The sequence below is a fragment of the Cervus elaphus genome, chromosome 14, assembly GCF_910594005.1.
Source record: "Cervus elaphus chromosome 14, mCerEla1.1, whole genome shotgun sequence".
NCBI lineage: Eukaryota > Metazoa > Chordata > Mammalia > Artiodactyla > Cervidae > Cervus > Cervus elaphus.
This window is the reverse complement of record NC_057828.1, coordinates 57,686,026-57,712,606: the sequence shown is the minus strand read 5'-3', so window position 1 is coordinate 57,712,606 and position 26,581 is coordinate 57,686,026. Positions and strand designations below refer to the sequence as shown.

Below are 26,581 nucleotides of genomic sequence, written 5' to 3'. Positions count from 1 at the left end.
TTTTCCCCACCAGGGTAACTTCCCTCATATAAGCACAAAAGTGATTCAGGTCTTAGACACAGCTCTTAGTTTTCATTTGCATGCAGCTTTAGAGATTAAGTGAATGATTTCAACCATCAAATGAGTTTTATTTCGATTCATGTTCAGGAACACTAATCTGATCCAGGACCTGCCCACGAAAATAAAAAAAAAAAAAAAAAAGAAAACAAAAATCTGCCCCTGTTCACAAGGAAGATTTTTGCTGAATAAAAACAACTCAAAAAGTGATACTTAAGATACTCTGAAAACCTCTTTGGTACCATCTACAAAAACCCTAACTTACATATGTCTTGACCCAGAAATTTCACTCCTAGCTGTGTACCCACTAAAGTGTATACACATGTTTACCAAAAGACAAGTTCAAGAATGTTCACAGCAACACTACTCATAATATCCCTAATCTGGAAATGATCCAAGTGCCCATCAACAATAGAATGGAACAATAAATAAACTGTAGTATAGGCACACAATGGAACAAATAAACCATGCCTAGGAGCACTATATAGATGAATCTCACAAACAATATGATGAATGAAAAAGCGAGATGAAAAAGAGTTCATATTGTATGAGTCCATTTAAACAAAGTTCAAACAATTAAAACTAATCTATGGTGTTGAAAGTCAAGACCACATTACTTGTCAGAGGAGCAATGACTGAGTGGAGGGAAGGAGGGCTATGAAATACAGTGTTCTCCTTTAATCTGGGATGTGTTACACTAGTATGTTTGCTTTGTTAAAATCACACCCTGTTTTAGTCTTGGTGGGTTAACAGAACAGTATTTACACTATAATTAATACTTTTATCCTTCTTCTTATCCCTCCATATAAACAGAGGTATATAATAAACACAGAAGATTTTAATTTTTTTTTTCATTTCAACTATTGGCTAAATGTCAATCTACAGAGTTCTTCCATTTATCTCAATATAAGAAAATGTATTTTCAGCTCCAGTTTCAAATCGTGTAGCCATCCATCTTCAACAAAAAAAGAAATTGACCCAATTTACCACATATTCAGCTTTAAGTAAATATTTTAAATAAAACCATCATTAAGTTTTTCCTAATTCCAGATGCATTGACAAAGTCCACTAAAATTCTTCCCTTTTCTGCCACTTAACTTCATGTTCTTAACCTTAAGACGAACGAAGACATCTTTAAAAGCATTTAACTTAGGAAAACATGAAATGACAATATGCTTTCTAAGGGTAAAATTTTAAGCTCAATGTCTTTCTCATTTCACAATAGGATCTTTGAGCAAAATACTCTGCAGAGCTGTACATCTTTTTAGTCAGAATAAAGAACTCCAAAAGCTTTTCCATCTGAGAATCTCCAAGCCTTCCACTTGTAACTCAATATTAATTTATAACCATCAATATTTAAATTTTTTTTAAAGAGAGAATATGACAGAAATACCTATGGATGTTTCTAATTAAGACTATGTTGCTGTTTCTTCTTTTAGAATATTTGATCCCATATGAAAGAATGGCTTTGCTATAAATATTTTAACCACAAGAAGGAAAGGGGCAAGGAGAAAACACAGACAAGCAGGAAATAAAAGTTTATCTAAAAAATTTCCTTTGTAAATTAATCCTCTGACAAAGATGAGTTAGTGGAAAGAACAAATGTCCTGAAGCATACTACAATATCGTTCCCAATAAACTCTATTTGGAAAGGCTATTTTACTGTGTTAAGGGATGTTATCATTTATTCCCCTGGTTTCCACAATGCTGTGTTTACAAGCAGTTCCGTGTTTTAGAAAGCTGGGCAACCTCCTTGGACAGCTGCAGAGTGCACATTTAAGGGAAGAGAAAGTAACGCCTCTGATGCTCTTATTCATTTTAATGAGCATCAAGGTTAATTAATCATCAACGCTGTGATTATGATCCTGAATCACAGTGGACAACTGATGAGCAGGCTTATAAATTTTCTTTTCTTTTCCCCACCATAAATGTTGCTAATTTTCTTAGTAACTGATATTAGAAACTCAAGTCTCTTCAAGATGACACTTCCTGAGGAATTATGTAATCTGGGTTCCAGAAGTCCTATGGACAAAGCTCCAATGTTAGGAATCACACCATTCGGGAAGAAACAATTTCACAAAGTCACTATTCCAGTGTTACTACTCTACCAAAAGTGACTCAAGAAATCCAATTTAACTGATATGATTAAGCATATTAATTTCATTCTTTTTTCTATAATGAACACCTTCAAACCAATCTGCTATATATTTAGACAGTATCAGCAACAAAAATGAAGCAATGATAGTATTTGCAAGCTCTTACTATATATATAAAGATAAAACTGTTAAAATGTCATATCTCCACTTTTCCATTTTTATACATACCATGAAATACTAAACTCAGCTCAGTGTGCAATGAGTAAGATACAGGCATATTTACTTAACAAAATTAACTTTTAGTATCAATCTGCTTTAAGATTAAAGAACTCAATGAATTTGCTTTTACTTTCAAAGAGCATTAAACTCAATTAAAAGAGCCAGAATTGTTTATTTACCACACCAATTTGGACAATCAAGCAAAGCAGAATTTTTGGTACAAATGTTCAATTTGTTTTGTGTATATTGTTATCACACCATTTTGACTCTGAATAAGGTTTTAACTCCTAATTTTGCATTCTTCCTTTAGGCTTAATTTAAATAGGCATTTTAGAAACTAATTTGTAAGTAAAATAAACAGGAGAATTAAATGTTTTATCAACCAGGTTCTTTGGCTGTTATAACATTCTGAATTTGAGAATTTATTCTGTGACTCTTATTGAGTCACTCAACTCTTCTATATCAAATATATTACAAATGTTTTAAAATCTTATGTGTTTATAAAATGCTCTGCAACCTTTATATATTGTGCAACTGCCACCTAGAACCTTTGAAGAGCAAAACCCATGTTTGCATATAACATGGTTACTGCTATAGTAGGTTTGAAAATGACAATTATGCTTTATATAGATTATATGTTTTATCTTTTTAATCTTATTTTTATAATTAAATTTCTAGTTTCTGTAGTGATTAAAATGGTTAGAATTTTTTTAAGGAAGTTATAAAACTTTATCTAAAAAAATGTAATACTGTAATACAAAACTGTCTAGATTATATTAGGCATAAGCTTTTGATTACTCCAGCTTTTTACATTAAGACAGTTATATTTTTAAATATATTTATACTCTCAATAAAAAAGTTCTTATCCAGCAATTTTTCATCACTGCAAAGACTATTAAACATTTTGATGGGCAGTACATGATACATGTGTGTGTAAAGTAAAGAGTAAAGTAAATAAATACAGCCACCTATGAAACTAAAAACAAACAAAAAAAGAAAAAATGTAGATACCTAAGGAATTCTGCAAACAAATTTCTGAAATATTCTGTCTAAAAACTATGATATAGAAGCTTTAGTTTATCACTTCTCAATTAGCTGGCAAGAGCCTCAAATAACATACAGGAAGAGATACCTTATGACTTGAGAATTTAATTACCATAAAATTTTCATTTATATTCACTCTTGGAGTATAATTACATTACCATTAAAAATACTCGATCCTGATTTCATTTATTTAACTTAAAAGATCCTTTATATTAGTAATGCATAATTACACAGATACAGGCTTATTGTGAATGTAATGATACAAATTTAATTACCTTATTTTACTTTATAGAAATTATATATGCCTGATATTTTCATTTCTCACAAATAATAAAGTAGTCTTGACTGAGAATTCAAATAGAACCTTTTGTTCAGCATTTCTGGCTTAATATTCTTTTTTAAGGAAAAAAGGAAATGAAGAAAACTGTAACCATTTTAAGTAGAGACTATTTTCTATTTTGGCTAAAATATGAAGGACGGGATTCACTCTACCTCACAAAGCAGTAAGTCAATGATGTGGAAGACCATGCAGAGTGGGAACTTGGCAGTAAAAAGAGTGAGAAACCACTGGGATGCGTACATATGAGCTTCCAGGTTCAGATCAGAAAAGTGGTTGTGCAGGTCCGGTAACTGCTCCTGAAAGTCAAAGCGGAAAACTGAGGGCGAGGCGCACTTGAGGATGCTCTGTTTTCTGCTACAGCTGCAATCTGTGACGAGCTGGCTATGATGACTCTCAATTCACTACAGTATTCATTGAATTCTATGTAACTACAAAGAAGTGATGACAGGAGATGAGAACTGGGGATGTGACAAAGGACAAGACAGACTTGTTGGACAAATAACAAAGATAAGCTCTTGCTCACTTGACTCCTCCTGTTTCTTGGGAAACACCTGCAATGAGAGAACACCTGCAGTCTAGTGACTACTGTGACTCCACGGTCAAGTCACAGCATTCCCATTCAGGGTTCACACCTAAATAGCCAGGAAAACAATGTACGTTTTCTTTGAAGACCATTTAATATCAATGTCATTTAGGTTGTATGGTATTACTTCAGTACATTGTGGTACTGAAGCGCAAAAGATAATCCTACTTTTAACAATCTAGCTTCAACATACTAAGAGTGATTTAGTATAGAAAATGTACAAGTACATCCTGTATGAAATAGATAACCAGATTCTTCCACACAGTCTTTTTCCCCCCTCAGTGCCCATTTGTCATTGGTGCTTACAGTTCTTTTTGACATCCACCTCCCCCTTTATTTCTTCTTCACAGTTAAGGTCTTATACCTTTCTGCATTCCCTTCTCTCAATAAAGCTGTCCTTAACCTCAGCGCAAACTCTCTGCCTTCTACCCCCCTGTTCAGTCTGACATTGGCTACTCTTCCCCTTTAGACAACTATGGATCTGACAGCTCATGTCCATTAACTCCTACCAGTAGCCTCTACCGCCACATCCCAACAACCTTCCTCCCCAGACACTTGACTTCCCACCACTATGGAATCAATTCATTTATGTATTTTCTTCACATTTCTCTTGGGTTCCCAATACTTCATACAGAGAAAGCCATATAAACATGCTTCACAGAGCCACTACAAACTTAAGATTTATTATACAACCTCAGCTTCCCTGGTGGCTCAGACGGTAAAGCATCTGCCTACAATACAGGAGACCCAGGTTCGATCCCTGGGTCAGGAAGATCCCCAGGAAAAGGAAATGGCAATCCACTTCAGTACTCTGGCCTTGAAAATCCCATGGATGGAGGAGTCTGGTAAGCTACAGTCCATAGAGTCGCAAAGAGTCAGACACAACTGAGCGACTTCTCTTTCTTTTCATACAACCTCAGGTAAAATTGAAAGCTACTCAGTAATTCCTTTAACAGCACCAAACAACAATTTTGCTCTTGCTCACAATCTATTTTATTATATATTATATTTATATATATATTATATATATATAAAAGAATACCTATTTCTCATACATATAAACATATAAATTATGAAATAGTAACAACATTGTTTAAGATCTGGAAATTACAGAGGAAAACATTTCAAATATGTGCTTATATTACAATATTTTATGTGGTTTTTAATTTCATCAATATCTGTCTCTTTAAAGTGTTCCTTACTTGTGAACCTAAATATAGTACTGGTGCCAGGTAACACTGAGAAAAATATTAAGTATTTCAGTTTTTATTATGAAAATATAACTTCTTTACAAATAATACTGGGAACCCTCTTCATTAACTTAACTCACCATATTCATGCTTAGACGTTTCTTAATGTTGAATATTTAAATGGAAGACTATTTTTATAAACCATCAAATAGTTATATATTTTATGATATTAAGATACTGTAGACATTGGTAAAAATCAAATCTATTTACATTTCCTGTAACTTTCCACTAGATTTTCATAAACCATTATTGTTTAATTTTAGAATTTTTCTGTAACTTAACAAATTCCTTAGTGATAAAAGTTCCTAGTATTTATTTACCTGCATGAGTCTCTCCAACTGATAGAATTTGCAGTGAAGATCTTCAAAGTTGTTTTTGTAGAGGTCTCGTAAACCATAGTCATACATGATTTTCACCAAAACACAGAATGCTTGTTCTTCTGGCATCTACAGGAAAACATGCACATATAGAACATGACTGAATGGCATGTGACCAGAATGTCAGAAACATCCCTGCATGTTATTAAGCTACTGGATCAGTGGTTTAAGGTCACTTGGGAATGAAATTCTTCAGAGCCAGCTTTCTGCAGAGACATAGGTAAAATATATGCTCCAAGTTTTGAGCTTCCTCACTTGAGATGAATTTCCCTCTTTTGTTAATTTTAATCATCCTTTCATTTATTCATTAAACCATCTTAAAAACAGGTAATACAGTCAGATGATGCCCAAAAAATCAAAACAGTGTAAAAGTATATGAAGGTTAAAAAAAGTCCCACTCCTCTCTATCCTTATAAACACTAACCCCTGTATCTGCCCCCCACCTCTTTTGCATAATCCCAAAATTACTCTTAATAATTTTGTGTGTGTCCCGTCAGTTTCTTTATGCAAATAAAAGAATTATACTTATTTTCCCTTTCCTACATGAAAGACAGCATTCTAAAAACATTGCTGTATATATTTGCTTTCCGCTCTCAATAATGTTCCCAAAAGAGGGAATGCTGGGCCAAAGGATAGAATGTGTTTTTAATTTTGATAGACAGTATGATATTGTCCTCCCAGAATTTTCTTCATGCTGCTTATTTTTCTCTCTATAAAAAACATTTTTCAGCTGTTTCAGAAGCTTATGAGCTTCTTTCATTAAGATTTAAATGACAAAATTTGATATACCTTTCCAGAGATATTTTTATCTTAACAGAGAATAAAGTCCAAAATCAGAAGAAGAGATCTCTAAATTATAGTATAAAGCTGAAAGAATTTAGAGAGGGACATATTCAATATTCTAGAATCTGTACCAAGCAAACAGAAAAAGTTGTCCTTACTCAAGGTCCTAGGATGTACCTATTATGTAAACATTTAGTTTAAATGTCATTTCTTTCAAAGTCTGACCTTGGCTGTTTATGGTATCTGACACATCTGTTAGACTAACTTCCTGCCTGTATAACTGAATCAAGTAGGGTTCTATTCACCCACTTAGAAATGAAACTGTTTATCTGAGTTTCTACACAAATTGGCCACTTCTGTTTTCTACTATAAACCATGAAATATGTGAGTTAGTTAAAATCTCCTGAAGTTAAATAATGACAGTTAGCTCTTGTCATTTTGCTTCTCTAAATATTTGCTTATTTCTTTTTTTATCTATGAGTTGGGGGGGTTGGCTTTGACCCCAGCTGTTCAAATCAGCAGACATCTTTCAGTTTATTTGCAGTTATCTGGAAGGCAAGCACACTATATTTTCTACCCCTTTACCAATTCTGTCACTGAAGCTTCAGTTGAGACTAATATGCACATATACAGTCCACGGTACTTCCCTTATATTACCACATTTTAAATCTCTTCATCTTCTCTCAGATCTCTGCTAACATGGCTATATTTTTAAAGCTGCAAGTAAGATAATTGTAACCAGCCCTAGAGAAATTAATTCACTTAATCTCTCCCTCGTTCTCAGTGATGGTTAGTTGAATATTTTACCACCTGCTATCTCATCTTATTTCCTGGAATGTGGTAAAACCACTAAAGCAAATGTTTAAACACCCTTCAGCATTCATATATGCAATCTCTGAACATTTGAAATCACGCACTGTTCTAGGCCCTGGATACAGAGGCGAAAGTAGAGTGTTGTCCCAAAGGATAAGGAAATAGGCAAGTCAACTTGAGTTTGATACAAACACATTAAGTTCTGGAGTAGGGGAGGCTGGATGTGTGGGAGAGGAGTTAGATGCCACTACAGTTACAGTGCAAACAGAGGGATGGCTGAGTATGAGCTAGATCAGAATAAACTATTCACAAAAATGACATGAGACGTAAACTTCTACTGTGCTTTTAGGTATGAAGCTTAAGGTCATTCATATTCATTCATTCCATACTCATTCTCTCTCCCTCTATCCCCGAAGCATCACTGTCTTTTATCTCTTGGCCCCCTTTCCCCTCTCTCTCCTCCACCTTCCCCATGTAACTGTCCCTCTCACATATACATACTAACAACATATTGAATAAATGTTCTTTAGTTTGAACTTGATCCCTAAAAAGAAATCCCTAATAACCTTTATTTAAAAACAAAATACATCTGTATTTGTTGGCAGATGGGTAGCCTTGGAGTTAGTATCCTTCAGGTCTAGCTTCAGCAATACAGTCAAGCTTTTGATTTTCAGGTAGTTCATGGGTCACATGAAAGTCATAGACTAAACCTATAAAATACCAGTCCAGCTGGGGTAGAATCAATACTGACTATCTGTGAAGACTAAGGTCAGATATAATAAGCTCTTATGGGATCTCAGATAGTGCTTATCAAGAAACTGACCAAAAATGAATCCCTGTGAAAACAGAAAAGGCTCACTAACAAAACGAGTAAGAAAGTAATGGGAAAAAAAGAGAAAAAAAGTAATGGGAAATATGTATAATCCTTTGGAAAGTGGAAATTCAACCTTCTCTTCATAGTTTAAAGATGAAATGGGATCTGTTTAGCATGTTCAATTAAAGCTTCCCTTGGTGTTTCTCTCTCTTCAATTAATGTACTCATTATTAAAACAGAAAGCAGGGTAAGCACTCAAAATTTAGTAAAAATCTCAGAGATGTAAAATATGAGAATAACTAAAATATTTTATATTTTATAAAATATAACTAAACAACAAATACTCATGGACATTTACACCACAGAGAAAAAAGGAAGTTCACACATAGATTTATAATGGTATTTTGCTTTTGAAGGATTAGACAATGCATGTTTATGAAATATATGTCAGTAAAATGTCAACAACAGGGAGTGAAGGCTGAGTCTAGATTTGATGATATTGTAGAACATTAAGATACATGATAAAAATATATTTTGGAAATAATAAACAATAATCACTTGTGGCCACTAGTGGCTTCATGATGGCAGGAAAAACAACAATAACAGACAAACAGACTCGAGTCAAAGTACTAGTAGAATATGGCAAAATAATTATTAATTTTCACTATTTACAACTTTTCTGTTGTAATGTTATTTAATGTAAGTTTATATCATTTAATTTTTCCCAGTTTTATTGAGATGTAATTGATGTACAAGAGTGTGTAAGTTTAAGATGCACAAAATATGTTTTTTCTGATTTATATATTTCTACATACATATAAATGTATGTATAATTATATCCATATCACCTCACATAGATATTATTTTTGTTTTTTATTGTGAGAATTTTTGAGTTCTTTTGTGGTGAGCAACTTTCAAATATATAATATTGTTAACTATATTTACAATGCTGTATGTTACATCCCGTGAACTTATTAATCTAGTAACTGGAAGTTTATACCCTTTCACCATATTCACCCATTTCTTCCATCCCCCACACCTGTCAACTACCTACCTACTCTATTTTTGTAACTTCTCTTTTTGAAAAAAAAGTTTCTGCATGTAAGTGACATCAAGACTTATTTTACTTAGCATAAAGCCCTCAAGATTCATTCATATTGTCACAACAAAAGGATTTCCTTTTTTATGGCTGAATAATATTCCAATCTATGTGTATACCATATTCTCTCTTATCTATCCATCACTCAGTGGACACTTAGGTAGTTTCTATGTCTTCATTATTGTAACTAATGCTGCAATGAATGTGGAGTGAAGGTATCTTTATGAGTTTGTTTCTTTGTTTCCTTTGGATAAATACTCAGAAGTATAATCACTGGATCACGTTAGTTCTATTTTTTTACTTTGTGAGGAACCTCCCTTCTGTTTTCCACAGGGCCTGAACCAGTTCCCTTTCTCACCCATAGGGCACAAGGGAAACCTTTTCTACATGTTCTCAACAACAATTCTTGTGTTTCTGATGATAGCTATGCTAATAGATGTGAGGTGATATTTCACTGTGGTTTGATTTGCACTTCATTAAAGATTAACGTAGAGTCCGCCTGCAATGCGGGAGACCTGGGTTTGATCCCTGGGTTGGGAAGATCCCCTGGAGAAGGAAATGGCAACCCATTCTAGCATTCTTGCCTGGAAAATCCCATGGACAGAGGAGCCTGGTAGGTTACAGTCCATGGGGTTGCAAAGAGTCTGACAAAACTTAGCAATTTTCACATACACATACATAATGATTAATGATGTTGAGCACCTTTTCATGTACAGGATGGCCATCTGTATGTCCAGAGGAAAAGTTTTCAACCTACCACCAATGAGTATGATGTCAGCTGTTGGCTTATCATATATACCCTTTATTATGTTTAGGTACATGTCTTCTATATCCATTATGTTTAAAGATCTTCTCATGAATGGATGCTGAATTCTGTCAAATGCTTTTCTGCACCTATTGAAATAATCATATGATTTTTATCTTTCACTCTACTAATGTGACACATAACTTTTATGATTTCCATTTGTTGACCCATCCTTGCATCAGTTCAGTTCAATTCAGTCACTCAGTTGTGTCCGACTCTTTGCAACCCCATGGAGTGCAGCACACCAGGCCTCCCTGTCCATCAACAACTCCCAGAGTTTACTCAAACTCATGTCCATTCAGTTGGTGATGCCATCCAACCATCTCATCCTCTGCCGTCCCCTTCTCCTCCGGCCTTCAATCTTTCCCAGCATCAGGGTCTTTTCAAATGAGTCAGTTCTTCACATCAGGTGGTCAAAGTATTGGAGTTCCAGCTTCAGCATCAGTCCTTCCAACGAATATTCAGGACTGATTTCCTTTAGGATGGACTGGTTGGATTTTCTTGCAGTCGAAGGGACCCTCAAAAGAGTCTTCTCCAACACCACAGTTCAAAAGCATCAATTCTTCAGCACTCATCTTTCTTTATAGTCCCAACTCTCACATCCATACATGACTACTGGAAAAACCAAGGCTTTCACTAGATGGACCTCTGCTGGCAAAGTACTGTCTCTGCTTTTTAATATTCTGTCTAGGATGGTCACAGCTTTTCTTTCAAGGAGTAAGCATCTTTTAATTTCATGGCTGCAATCACCATCTGCAGTGATTCTGGAGCTCAAAAAAATAAAGTCTGTCACTGTTTCCATTGTTTCCCCATCGATTTGCCATGAAGTGATAGGACCAGATTCCATGATTTTAGTTTCCTGAATGTTGAGTTTTAATCCAACTGTTTTACTCATTTTAAGCCAACTTTTTCACTCTCCTCTTTCACTTTCATCAAGAGGCTCTTTAGTTGTTCTTCACTTTCTGCCATAAGGGTGGCGTCACCTGCATATCTGAGGTTATTGATATTTCTCCCAGCAAACTTGATTCCAGCTTGTGCTTCATCCAGCCCAGCGTTTCTCATGATGTACTCTGCATATAAGTTAAATAAACAGGGTGACAATATACAGCCTTGACATACTCCTTTCCCTATTTGGAACCAGCGTGTTGGTCCATGTCCAGTTCTAACTGTTGCTTCCTGACCTGCATATAGATTTCTCAAGACACAGGTCAGGTGGTCTGGTATTTCCATCTCTTTAAGAATTTTCCAGAGTTTGTTGTGATCCACATAGTTTAAGGCTTTGGCATGGTCAATAAAGCAGAAGTAGATGTTTTTCTGGAACCCTCTTGCTTTTTCGATGATCCCCATTTAAACATGGTATATGATCCTTTTAATGTTTTGTTCAATTCAGTTTGCTGGTATGTTGTTGAGAACTTTTGAACTATATTTATTAGGGATATTGGCTTATAGTTTCCTTGTAGTAACCTTCTCTGGTTTTGATATTAAAGTAAAGCTTGCCTTCTAAAATGAATTTGAGAGTTTTTTCTCCTCTCCAATTTTTTGGGAAGAGTTTGAGAAGGATTCTTACTAATTCTTTAAATGTTTGGTTTTAATGTTTGGTAGTATGCAGTAAAATCATCTGGTCCTGGGCTTTTCTTTGTTGAGGAAGTTTTGATTCCTGATTCAGTCTCCTTACTTGCTGCTGATCTATTCAGACTTTCTATTTCTTGAGTCTTGTGTATTTCTAGAAATTTATTCATTTTTTTTCTAGGCTATCCAATTTGTTGGTGTATTGCTTTTCAAAGTAGTCTCTTGTTATCCTTTATATTTCTGTAGTATCAATTGTAATGTCCCCTTTTCTGATAACCTCATTTATCTGTGTTCTCTTTGATTAATTTAGCTAAAGCTATGTAATTTTGTTCATCTTTATCTCTTTTGAACATTTTTAGCTTAAAGTCTATTTTGTGTGATATAAACGTAGCTACCTCTACTTTCTTTTGGTTACCATTTGTTTAAAATACTTTAATTCTATCCCTTCATTCTCAGTCTGTGTGTATCCTTAAGGCTAAAGTGAGTCTCTCTGGGCAGCATGTTATTGGATCCTGCCTTTTTTTTTTTCCTTTTTCCAATCAGCCACTCTATCTCTCTTGGGATAATTTATTCATTTTCATTTAAAGTAATACTGGTAGATAAGGACTCATTATTAACATTTTGTTAATTGTGTTTCTCTTTGTGAATTCTTTGACCCTTGCTTCTGCTCTTGCAGTCTTTCTTTGTGATTTGCTGACTCTTTGTAATGGCATGCTTTGATTCTCTTTTGTGAATCTACTGTTGGTTTTGCTTTACAGTTAACATGAGCCTTATATAAAATATCTTATAACATCCTATTTTAAGTTGACAACAACTTAACTTTGATAGTGTATAGAAACTTCATACTTGATGTTTCTTCCCACTTCACACTTTAGTTATTGATGTCACAATCTACATCCTTTTTTAAAAATATTGTGATAAAAATTACTATAGTTATGGTATTTGTTTTATACTTTTTATTTTTTAATTTTTTTTGTTTACCTTTCAGTTTATTTTTTTATTTTTATTTTTTATTATTAGTTGGAGGCTAATTACTTCACAACATTTCAGTGGGTTTTGTCATACATTGATATGAATCAGCCACAGAGTTACACGTATTCCCCATCCCGATCCCCCCCTCCCATCTGCCTCTCTACCCAATTCCTCTGGGTCTTCCCAGTGCACCAGGCCCGAGCACTTTGGATGAAACTGGAGCCCATTATACAGAGTGAAGTAAGCCAGAAAGATAAAGAACATTACAGCATACTAACACATATATATGGAATTTAGAAAGATGGTAATGATAACCCTATATGCAAAACAGAAAAAGAGACACAGAAGTACAGAACAGACTTTTGAACTCTGTGGGAGAAGGTGAGGGTGGGATGTTTCGAAAGAACAGCATGTATATTATCTATGGTGAAACAGATCACCAGCCCAGGTTGGATGCATTTTTTATACTTTTTAAAAAGAGCTGTAAGTGAATTATGTTCTACCAGTATACATTAGAGAATGTGACTCTGACTATGTATTCATCATTGTTGTTGCTCAGTCCCTAAGTTATGTCAGACTCTCTGCGACCCCACAGACTGCAGCACGCCATACTTCCCTGTCCTCCGCTATCTCCCGGAGTTTGCTCAAATTCATGTCCACTGAGTCAGTGATGCTATCTAACCATCTCATTCTCTGCCACCCTCTCCTCCTTTTGCCTTCAATCTTTCCCAAAATCAGGGTCTTTTCCAATGAGTCGGCTCTTTGCATCAGGTGGCCAAAGTATTGGAGCTTCAGCATCAGTCTTTTCAATGGATATTTCGGGTATTTATCATTACAAGTGAATTTTACAATTCATGTTTTTATGATGTTAAATCAGCATCCTTTTATTTCAGCTTGCTGATGCCCTTTAATTTTCCCTGAAAGGCAGGACTAGTGATGCTGAACTCCCTCCGCTTTTGTTTGCTGGGGAACACATTTATCTCTATTTTATTTACAAAGTTCAGCTTTGCCAAGCCTGGTATTCTTGGTTGATATTTTTTTCTTTCACTATGTTGAATATATCATCTCACAATTTCTTAGCCTCCAGTGTTTCTGCTGAGAGACTAAATAGACTTATAATAAGTCTGGATAAACATCTTCTTTGGGTGGGGCTGCTGGCTGTGCACCATGGTCAGAATGGCCACTAGCTGAGCTTCGTGATCACCTCTGGATGGGCAAGGTCACAGACTATGTTCCCTGGCAGGGTGGCACCAGTGGTTAGACTGGCTGGGCTCCATAGCTTGATGGTACTATACGCTGGGCTTTGAGGCTGCCCAGAGTGACCCTTCAGGCTACTTGGTTATGCAGAGGGACAGACTGTGCCCAACAGTTGGGCAAGGTTGCTGACTTGGCTCTCTGTCTGAGCAGGGCTGTAAGATGCAATTGGCAGCTTGCTCTGTTTCTCTGGCCAAACTTCCTAGAAGATCAGGACTGGAGCCTAAACCAGAAATTGTATGGGGCCTGTGAATTTGCTTCCCTGCCTGGCCAGAGCAGTAGAACAAGCTCTATGACCACTATAGCTCACTGACTGATGATCTACATCAAACAAACTGCCAACCAGTATCTTTGACCAGATGAGGTCACTAGCTTGGCTCTACACATGGACAGAGCTATGGGCTGGGAAATCTCGTTGAATACCACTGAAAGCAGTAATGTGGTCTGCAAAGATCCTCCTCTCTGTCACTATCTGATTTCTTGCGGTCAAGCCCTGCAGATTACCCTAGTGATCTTTATTAGGTAGAGCAAAGTAGGCCTCCTAGAAAACATCTTGCAACACTGGGGGAGCTGCATGTCCACCTTGGTTTCTCACGTTGGGATGCTGTAAGGATAAAGCTAGGGTAAAGAACCTGCCTGCCAATTCAGGAGATACAAGAAACACAGGTTTGATCCCTGGGTGTGCCCCTGGAGGAGGGTATGGCAACCCACTCCAGGATTCTTGCATGGAGAATCTCATGGACAGAGGAGCCTAGCAGACTACGGTCCATAAGATCGCATAGAGTCAGACACGACTGAAGTGACTTAGCATGCATGCAAGGATAGGCGAGACTTACGCGAGGGACAACACAGGTGTGTGGCAGGTGACCAAGGGGGGTCGTTCCCTTCTTGAACACGGAAACTATGTCTTACATCAACAACTGTCATAGTGCTTTTACAAGTAGGCACTCAAAAGAATTGAAATGGGTAAAACTTTTTATCCAGGTAAAATTACAAAAGTAAATTTCTTTACTTTTTTTTTTAATATGTATAATCTCATTTAACTCACTCATCAGCCTTACTATGCAGGAGATATTTACTACTCCCATTGTAGAGGTAATGTATAAAGGTATATGAAGCTAAGAGATTAAATTGATAGAAAGGAAATTACTACAAAAGTACTTTCTGCTATTAAAATGGTTTCCAGAAATATATGCTCTCACAAAGGAAGTAGCAGAAATGTGTTTCTTTTCATACAAATGAGAGCACTTCTTATGTATCACTGGGAAGAATGATCCATGAGAAGAATGCCCCCTTTCTGTTCCTCACCATTTTTATTACCGAAATAGTGACAGCCTACAGTGTCCAGGCTCCTCTTGGAAATAAGGCACAGAAGCTCAGGGTGAATGGCTGGGTTGGGGTTTATTATATAGTACAGCTGTGTCTTTGAAATTTTACTTTCTTTTAAGGCTGATCATATATGGCACTTGGAACATAAAGTCTCTGTTATTCACTTTAGCTGATGAGATCATTTATAGCTTCATCTTAATCCCAAAGCTCTTTGCGGCATGTAGTAATTTCTATGCCCCTACTAACTGCTGGACTCAGATAACCTAGATTCACATACCAGTCCTAGCTGTGACCTTGGGCATGCTACAGTACCTCCCCAGGTGTCAGATTCCTCTTCTGTAAAGCAGGGATCATGACAATCTACTTCCTTCTGAGGACTGAATGAGATAGATGTAAAGCTCTCAGACCTTACCATATATATAAGTGACACATGAAAACTAACAACTATTATTGTACACTCAGGCCCGTGCAAATGTAAAAACCTGCACGTACCTTCAGGTATGCATATTTATATCCCACAATGAGCAAGAGGGCTCCCCTCGTGGGCTCAGCTGGTAAAGAAACCACCCGCAATTCGGGAGACCTGGACTCCATCCCTGGGTTGGGGAGATCCCCTGGAGAAGGAAACGGCTACCCACTCCAGTATTCGGCCTGGAGAATTCCATGGACTGTATAGTCCATGGGGTCGCAAACAGTCGGACACGACTGAGTGACTTTCACTTTCACTCACTAACTGCTGGGCACTGCTGTAACTTTGTATCCCCCAAAGCCCTTAGCACAGAGAGCTACATAAATAGCAAGTATTGATATTTATTTAAGATAATTTTAATAAAACTCTGAATAAATCTGCCTTTATCAATAAAGGCATGTCACTCACACAGGGCAATCAGTTGGCAACTGTGAAGATAAAAGCCAAGAAAAATGTAGAAGAAAAGGATGAGTGTCAAAGTTGAAGCAAGGGGCAGCCAAATGTAACTATATTTGTACTGGATTTCTTTTAATATTATAGTAAATGATAAATGTTATTATAGTAAATGTTATATATACAGTATATATAATATATATTATATTATATATAATTATATGTATTTATATTTTATATTTATATATAATATATATAATAATATTATATATTATAGTATATATAAATGATATGATAGTAAATGATAAATAAAAGAAATTCTTGTATTATCTGTATTTTAAGAAATTCTTATATTATCTGTATTTTGTATTGGCTATTTATCTTATATCTCAATTCATTTAAAAAATCAGTCAAGATCTGAAAATCAATCTGGAGCTGCACTAGCAAACTTCATTTTATTGTGCTAGTGGGTTCCCCACTAAGTAGCACTGGGGCATCCATCTATTTTAAAAAGCATTAAAATGACTTTAATTTGCTGTTGTTGTCGCTTAGCTGCTAAGTTGTATCCGACTCTTTTGCGACCCCATGGAATGTAGCCTGCGAAGCTCCTCTGTCCATAGGATTTTCCAGGCAAGAATACTGGAGTGGGTTGCCATTTCCTTCTCCAGGGACTCTTCCTGAACCAGGGATCGAACCTGCATCTCCTGCTTTGCATGTGGATCCTTTACCGCTAAGCCACCAGTGAAGCATTTAACTTATTACAATGATTTCATTGAACTTGACAATCTAATTTATCATTGATATGCAATTGATTTGTCTAACTTACAATAAAAATAAATCACTGGACAATATATTTTAAATCGGCTATTAGAAGTTGGACCACAGTGTGTCTCTAGTAGTGAATATCCATCTTTGCTGTGTACAGGAGCTTTGTCATGGAAACACTATTGCTTTACTGAGGAAATGATGAGATAAATATTAAAAGCTTATAATTTAAGATGTCAAAACGTCATCCATGGCTCTATGAAATACAAAACTAAATACCTGCCTCACATGCACAATCTGAGAATCAAGCATGATGTAATCACTGTTTATTAACAAATGCTGATAATGATCTGCCATCTGTACTAACAGAGGTTATCACTGAACGGAGCCAGTCTTTAAGCTTCACTGCTTCGTTCTGTGTGCTCAGTCATATCCGACTCTCTGTGACCCCATCGACTGTATAGTCCACCAGGCTCCTCTGTCCGTGGAATTCTCCAGACAAGAATACTGGAGTGGGTTGCCATTTCCTACTCAGAGGACCTTCCCAACCCAGAGGTCGAACCCATGTCACTTGTGTCCCCTGCATTTGCAGGCGGATTCTTTACCACTGTGCCCCCTAGGAACCCCTGCTTCTCTCTGCAATCAACCACAAAACAAAGCACCCTAAGTACTGCAAAAGTCTTTAAGACTCACCTGAAGTAGTTACATCAAGATTTTTGTGAAGTAAAATTATATGTTGAAAATCTTAAATAACTGTTTAGGATAAAACTAAGTTTTTATTTCACATCATGGGGTCGCCAAGAGTCGGACATGACTGAGCGACTGAACTGAACTGAACTGATGTGTTTTCACATCTTTTGGTAGTCAATCTACCTTTTTTCCATGAAGTTAATGAATACTCCACTGATTTTTTTGTTTTCTTCAACAAAGGTCAATGTTAGAGACCATTCTGACAATCATAAATTAATGAGTCTTCATTTTATGTTTACAAGTTGAAAAGCAAATAGATGAAAACTTATGAGTGTTTATTTTCCTTTTAAATCAAATACGTGCTAAATACATGGTAAAATACATTTAAATTTAATGGCTATCTGTAAGTCTTAAAACATGCTGTACCCCCTATTACTTTGCTTTGCGAGCTCGATATAAGGTAGGGCCCAAAAGAAAATTGGCTGGGTAAATAATTATTAGTTTTAGAAAGAACAGCATTGTTACAGACATTCATTCATGACCCCATTAATCCTCACCAAAGTAGGAATAAGTTCCACATTTTAAATATTAGACTAGTGACGTTCAAGGAAGTTAAGTGATTTACCAATAACTATATATCTATTATGTAAAGTCTGGACTTAATCCCATGGTTATACTCTTTTTGCGCCAGATACAAAATATAACTACACTTATAATGCACGGTATTCAACATTCATAGAAACCCAAGGAGGATGATAATATTATTTTCACTTTATATTATAAATGAAGAAACTGATTCTTCAATCTCAGGGAACTTTCCCAAGGTCATGTAACTTGAAAGGTATTAACCCACAATTTAAATTCACAGCTGTGCTTTTTATAATCCTTTGAAGGAATTCGGCTTTGAAAGGACAAAGATGTCTGAGAGAGCTAAATGGGAGGATCAAAAGAGGATTTTTTTCTTAAGGCAAAATGCCTTGATTGTATTTACAGGACACAGGGAGAAAATGCTGAGGAATGACTCTGAAGCACTGATGCAAAAATTAACAGAGAACAGGAAAAATCTCTTGAGTTTATAAGGAAGAAGTGATTTGGAAGTAAAGAAGGGCTTATTAAAAATAAACTCAAACTCTTATAGCAAAGAATCACTACAAGATAATGGGATGTATCTGTCTAGCATTCTACCTTCCTATCATCTTATGTCAAGATCTCCTTTCTTATAGGAACACCATTTCATTTTTCAGGAAGAGTTGACCCAGATCATTACCAGTACAGAGGTGAACTTAAGACCTGGGCCAGGCCCATCAGAACACTGGAACTTCCTGACCTCAGTAACCAACTCAAGAATGGCAGACCCCCAAGGGCAGGATCCTCCAGGGTTTTTGCTTGCTTGTTTTGTTTAAGTGCAGAAGCTATAGCAAAAGATAAACATGATGCCTTTTGAATGAAGCTGTAAAACTGAAAAGATACTAAGACAGGCCAAGTTGCAGACAAACTGCCAGCTTTGTGCCCTGCCTTTATAAGTTAAAGCAAGAAACTCTAAGCACAACAGAGATAAAGAGATGCAGATTTCCGATGACAAAATATGAACTCTGGAATATCAAGCATATCAAAATCATCTCTGCTCTGGACTTCCCAGTTATGTGGGCCAATATATTTCCTTTTAAATTTAAACTACTTTGAGTTCATGTTATGTCACATGTAGCAGAAAGATTCCTAAATAATATCATGGCGCAAATATTTTTACTTAAGCATATAAAGACACTAGGAAGCCTCTGTTTTGTTACCTCGGACTTTGTAGAATCTTTATGTTCAGGAAAACTAAGAAGTAGCTCTACTTCTCATTTCTTAAGTTCATTGGTTAAATCTTACCCGAAGCTCGTTTTTCTTTGGGGGGGGGGGAGACATTACAAAGATTTGTAATTTTTAAATCTTATATTATTTTTAAATGTAGCACACAGAAAAAGACATAAAAGTTAAGATTTTACTTCATAGAATAAATGATTAAGAAGTATAAACAGGCTGGGAGCTAGAATACTGTTTATTCCTGAAGATCCCTACGTGTCCCTTCCCAGTCATGACTCCCAGTTTCTCCAGGAAGGTCAAGATCCTGACTTTAACTGTATTGACTTCATTGGTATTATCTGTATTTTCCATCTACATAGCATCCTAAAAAAAACAGAGTTTACTTTGGTCGTTACTGAATTATACTAAATGGAATCATACCAAATGATACCAATAATTTGCTTCCTTACTAAACTTTATGCTTGTATGATTCATTCACAATAGCCCATGTAGTATATAGGAACTTCCCAGGTGGTGCTAATGGTAAAGAATCTGTCTGCCAGTGCAGGAGATGTAAGAGATGCGGGTTTGATCCCTGGGTCAGAAGATCTCCTGGAGGAGGGCACAGCAACCCACTCCCGTATTCTTGCCTGGAGAGTCCCACGGGAAGAGAAGCCTGGTGGGCTACGGTCCACGGGGTCACAAAGAGTAAGTCGTGACTGAAGTAACTAAGCATGCATGCAAGCATGTAGTGCAAAACATTTCTTTCATTGCTGTATAGTGTCCCATAATATGAATATGCCACAATTTATCCATTTTGATGTCTAATTACAAATGTAAAATGTAAAATGCCCATTATAATAATGGGCATTTGAGTTGTGTGATCATTATAAACACTGATCCTATAGTATAAACTGTAATTATGATCCTATTTTAATGCATGATTCTAGTGTAAAAGTAGTGAAAGTGTTAATTACTCAGTCGTGTTCTATTCTTTGCAACCTCATGGAGTGTGGCCCGCCAGGCTCCTCTGTCCATGGAATTCTCCAGGCAAGAATACTTGAGTGGGTAGCCATTTTCTTCTCCAGGGGACCTACCCGACCCAGGGATCAAACCCAGGTCTCCCACAATGCAGGCAGATTCTTTACCATCTGAGTCACCAGTATATAGGTTCTTAAATTTGACTAAAGTATATACTGAGAGTGGAATTAACTGGTATGCATATCTTTATCAGATAAAGCAAAACTGGTTTCCAAAGGAGTTGTGCCTAGTTACAGTTTTTGAAAAAATGCAATACTTTTAAACATTCTGGCTTATCCAAAAATAATCGTTTTTGCAGCTGGAAAGCTTCCATACATGCTGATATTAGTGTGTGTGTGTATATATACACACACACAGTGATTTAACCTTAAAAAGGAGCATAATCTTCTGAAAGTCTAAAAAAGTATATGTTTGATTAAAAAAAACTTTAAAGCTGCTTGACAATAAATATGTGAGAGAAATATACTGGGGTTAAAAATTATCCAAAATACTTTACATAGTATTTAGAATAAATGAATGTTCAAAAGATATTATTTATTATACTAATAATATAATGATATTAGTGATAATTATTGCATATTTGACTTTAAAGGCAAACACTATAATGATTACAAGCAATCTGTGGTGTAACAGCTTTTTTGAGCTATAAATGATAAATTTATTATAATTCCATCAATGGATATAACAGCATCTATGTGATAAACATTTAATTCTTCCAGTGCTTTACTGCAAGTTACAAAGAACATTATCAAAGCATCTGAAAATTTCCAAGCACCAGGAAAAGATATTTATTTCTTAAAACTATTCAGACATGGAAAAACTTTAAAATTCTAAATTTTGGTTCTTAAACCTACTTTCATTTTTGGTCTTTCTTTCCTCTTAGGCAGTGAACGTGAAATATAAATGACCATGGGTGAGGAAGACAGCCTCCCAGAAAGAAGCTGCTTCTGACAATGATTAATGTGGAGCTGCCAAAGGATATGTGGCAGCAAAAAGAAGCCATTGCTTATGTAACTGATAAAAAATTAGTCAGTAAGGCCCTAATAACGTATCTCCCTGGAATCCAAGATAGTGTATTTGATGAATTGTTTAAGCTAGACTTTATTCTTTTACCTATTTAAACCATGGGGGCAACAGGAAATACAGAAAAGAAAAAATTATAGTTAGCTTCTCTTATTCAAATTGGTTAATGGATATATTGGTCTTTCAATGAAATATGCTGATTAATAGAATTATCACATGTATTTTCAATAAAATTACAATCTAATCTAATTTGTTTTTCACTAACATTGATTATCAGTTTATCTTTCCTCCAGGATTCTGAAGGCATTTCTATACATCCAGTTATTTTTATAAGCCATGACAACAACTGCATAGTTATATTAATGTAGAAAGTGTAGATACTAGACTACATTTCTATTCATCTTGTGACACACTTTGGAAGCAATTTTGTTGAGTATGTTTACAATAGCTGACTTTCCACGACCCTTATAATAGAAGACTAGATAATGTAAAAAAAAATCTGGGTTATTTGAGTTTCTTAGCTATTTGAATCACTCTCTTTTTTTCAGGGAGAAAATGTGTCCAACTAAACATGAACTTACAGTTAACTAAACTTCTGTTAAGTTTCAGAACAGATTTCCTAAAGTGATATTCTTCTCATTGAGGTTTAATAGATATGTGTTTCACAGGTCTAATAGATATGTGTTTCACAGGCCTAAAATGCTAAACTGTGACATATTCAAAGATTACTTTGTAGAAAACAAAGCTTCACTATCTGTGGCCTGAACATCAGCTTTTCATCAGAGCGACCATGAAGCTCCTTCTAGAAAAATGATGGTTTTGAACCTTGGTGAAAACACCCATCACTGCTTCCAGCCTCCAGCCCCTTGTGTAGGGACATGACTATTCCAGATCTACTAGGAGGCGTTAGTAATAGAACTAAGGGCCTAAGAATTTATGACTATAAAGTACTTGATTATCACAGGAAATCTCAAGAAGGTGGTCTGTGGAGATGACAAAAAAAAGACAGTAAGAGAACATCAAAACACCATAAATAGATGATAATACCACAGAGAAAGAAATTGAAATCAAAGCTAGAGTGAATAATCACAATAGAACAACGGTATATTATTTTTTTTCATTAAAGTCAAATGATCAGAATTAGGACCATGAATCTACTATAACTGTTCTTCATTTTCAGAATGCAAATCGTAAAAAAAAAAGCTTCTGTTTTAAACTTGGTCCTCTTTGCTGCATCTGACATTATACAATGCTGCTTCTCTGTTGAAAATCAAGAAACTCTTCAGAGATCCCTCTTCCTCATTAGCTCTTTAAATAATTGGCATTCCTGGGTTCTATTCTGTTTTTCTTCTACTTATTTTTCTGAAATGATCTGATCCACTCTCATCATTTCAGCTTTGATTTCTCCCCAGAGTCAGTCTCCAGTATACAGCTGGCTGCTGGACAGCTACTCAGATGGCCCCCAAATACCCTCCCTTTCCAAAATTTTAAAACTAAATTCATCATCAACTCTAACCTTTTTGCTTCCATTCAATCTCAATGGACCTGTTTTCTACCTCAGTTCAATATACCGAAATTTACCCGGTCGGTCGCTTAAGCAACGAAACAAGACAGGCTACCTTTGACCCTTCCTCTGTCATTCCATCCATGAAACCTACCAATTTTGCCTCCAGAAAAATGATTCTTTCTTTTTCTCTAAGTCTCAACAGTGCTCATTTAGATTGCTATTTCCTAACTGGTATCTCTGCTATTGCATGCTTCTTTTCAGTTCCATCCTCTACGTGGATATAAGAATTTATCTGAAATGAAAATCTGATTGTCATTCCCTTGCTTCAAACTGATTGTGGCTCCTCATTAGGTACAGAATAAAGCCTCTATAGAATAAAGCCTACATTTCTTGATATTAAGTCTTTATAATTTTTCCCTGCCCATGTGTCCATTTTTATCTCACATATCTTTCTCTGCATACACTTTCTATGGCAATGATATAGAAACTGTCATTTCACTGTTCCCTTTATATATTGTGCCCTTTGTTTTGCCATACATCTGCTCACGAAGCAATCTCTACTCCTCTTATCCATCTTGTCTTCCCCAACCTCATTTATGTCTTGGCAAGGCTACCACCTCTTCTAGAAAGTCTTTTCTGAAAGTTCTCCTCTCTTCTCTTATTCTGTGCATCGCTTTCACTTAGCACACCATAAGTCCTCTATAGTGATCATCACAAAAACAATGGAGATACATAAAAAGAATTAAAATAATAGGTATGTGCCTACATTACCTGTGCCCCATTCCAGCCCTAAGGCCTTTGAAAACACAAACAATAAATTATTCATATTTGTAATCCTACATCTTAGCCCAGTACTGACAACTGATCCTCAATAAATGTTCTGTCAAATGACTAAGAAGAAAGAGAATGTACAAAAATAAATCACAGAAGAGGTAAAAGACTTCCTTGTCACATTCCTTCATGATGCTCCTGGTCCTGCTCACATTTAGGCAGATACATTGACTTCCTCAATCCTAGTGGGTTCTAGTTAAAAATAACTCCAAATAAGCAATTTATTCCCTACCATCCCACAAAATTAATTCTATTGAGAAACTAACTGTCATGTTCTTGACATCAGATCTCTTATTTTCTCACCAAAAGTACAGGTTTAAAAAGAAATGCCATGTGTAATCTCCATCAGGTAAATGGAGAATAAGAAGGGAGGAAAAAAAAAAAAAGAGCAGAAAATACAATGAATATGGCAGCACCATGCCATTTATTACATGGAAAATTACTTACATGCAGCAGCAATACAGCAGCAAGAAAAGACTGTCCTTGACAGTACCCAATGTCTTCGTCATAGACAGAGTAGGCCTAGAAAAAAGATGAAAGGAAAGAAATATTATAAACATTCACAGATTTTAACCTAAGTGCTAGTTCACATCAAGCTGCTACTTGTTCTTATCCCTGGCCTGTCCAGCACAATTTCACTGATCCCTCATCTTGAATGTTCAAGCCATTAGCACAGTGGAATCCTTCAAAGAGGCTGCACATTTCCTAAAGCAATTCTAGATGGCCCATTATCCCCAGGTTCATCTTTAGCATCTGGAATAAAAAGAGGCTCAGAGCACCTAAATTAATTTTTAAAGATCCATTATGGTTTGTGGTCAGGCACACAAGACTATGGGAGGCAGGAGCAAACGGTGGAGGAGGGCAGAAGGTTCTCCAGCTGATGTGGAAATTCTAATGCACCATATGGGGGAACACTGTAGTACAGATACCATAACCCAACAGACTCCCCCTCAAGTCACCCTCTCTAGCCTCTACATGTTCTCAGACTTTGAGGGACACTTACATATCTGTTGTATACTGTTTTTCTTTTCTTATATAACCCTTTATAATATAAAAACCATTTATGGCTCCAGGGTAGTATAAAGGTAGACAATGTGGGCTATAGCTATAGTTTACTGACCCCTGGTTTAAAACAACAACAAAAAATAATTCAGGTGCTCTCCCATTTATTTTTAAAATACAAACAACCCCAATTGTGCTGTTTAAATCCTGGACATGTACCCCATTCCATGCTTCATTTTAGTGAAGACATCTCCATTTAAAGTACTTAATATAATACAATGCACTGTGATTTTTTAAGTATAAAAATTCTCTCTGTCCAGGGCAATGGTTATCAAAGATAACGAGGAACAGTTATCATATCTTCCATAAGCCAAGGTAGTCAGGGTATAAGGACTAGAATTCTTTTTTTAATTAAAAAATCTTTATGGAAATATAGCTTCTATTCAATGAAATGCATACCTTTTAATTTCACAGTTCCTTAAGTTGAGTCATTCATGTAACTCTGACATTATAGAATATTTATATAATTTCAGAACGTCCTTCATGACTCTCTGAAGTCAAACCACCTCCACCCAGGCTACCAGTAACCTGATTTTTTTCGCAATTATTAGCTTTGCATTTTTAGAAGAATTTCATAAAAATGGATTAATATATACTCTTTTGTGTCTGACTTCCGTCACTCAGCATAATGTTTCTGATTTTCTTCAATATTGTTGAATGCATCAGTAAATCATCCACTTTTACTACTGAGGAGTATTCCACTGTATAAGTATACCACAATTGGTCTATCCACTCCCCCACTGGTGAACATATGGGTTTTTCCCCCCAGATGGGGGCTGGTACAAATAAAGCTGGTTTGTATACACAAGGCTGCTTCTTGTGTACATAGATTTTCATTCAGTTCAGTTCAGTTCAGTCACTCAGTCACGTCCGACTCTTTGCGACCCCATGAACCACAGCACGCCAGGCATCCCTGTCCATCACCAACTCCCGGAGTACACCCAAGCCAATGTCCATTGAGTCAGTGATGCCATCCAACCATCTCATCCTCTGTCACCCCCTTTTCCTCCTGCCCTCAATCTTTCCCAGCATCAGGGTCTTTTCAAATGAGTCAGCCGTTCGCATCAGGTGGCCAAAGTACTGGAGTTTCAGCTTCAACATCAGTCCTTCCAATGAACACCCAGGACTGATCTCCTTTAGAATGGACTGGTTGGATCTCCTTGCAGTCCAAGGGACTCTCAAGAGTCCTCTCCAACACCACAGTTCAAAAGCATCAATTCTTCTGCGCTCAGCTTTCTTTATAGTCCAACTCTCACATCCATACATGACCACTGGAAAAACCATAGCCTTGACGAGACGGACTTTTGTTGACAAAGTAATGTCTGCTTTTGAATATTCTGTCTAGATTGGTCATAACTTTCCTTCCAAGGAATAAGCGTCTTTTAATTTCATGGCTGGAATCACCATCTGCAGTGATTTTGGAGCCCCCAAAAATAAAGTCAGCCACTATTTCCACTGTTTCCCCATCTATTTGCCATAAAGTGATGGGACCAGATGCCATGATCTTAGTTTTCTGAATGTTAAGCTTTAAGCCAACTTTTTCACTCTCCTTTTTCACTTTCATCAAGAGTCCCTTTATTTCCTCTTCACTTTCTGCCATAAGGGTAGTGT

General features: G+C 36.2%; 1 protein-coding gene across 3 annotated transcripts in view; it reads right to left on the bottom strand.

Annotated features, from left to right (window-relative positions):
- RABGAP1L (RAB GTPase activating protein 1 like) overlaps positions 1–26,581 on the bottom strand; it is a 671,327-nt gene that overhangs the window by 228,122 nt on the left and 416,624 nt on the right. For all 3 annotated transcript variants that reach the window (XM_043922777.1, XM_043922776.1, XM_043922778.1), the window contains 3 exons: positions 24,356–24,430; positions 5,910–6,035; positions 3,909–4,052 (listed from right to left, as the gene is read on the bottom strand). In XM_043922777.1, coding sequence (XP_043778712.1) covers positions 3,909–4,052; positions 5,910–6,035; positions 24,356–24,430 — 345 coding nt within the window. The remainder of the gene's footprint in view (positions 1–3,908; positions 4,053–5,909; positions 6,036–24,355; positions 24,431–26,581) is intronic.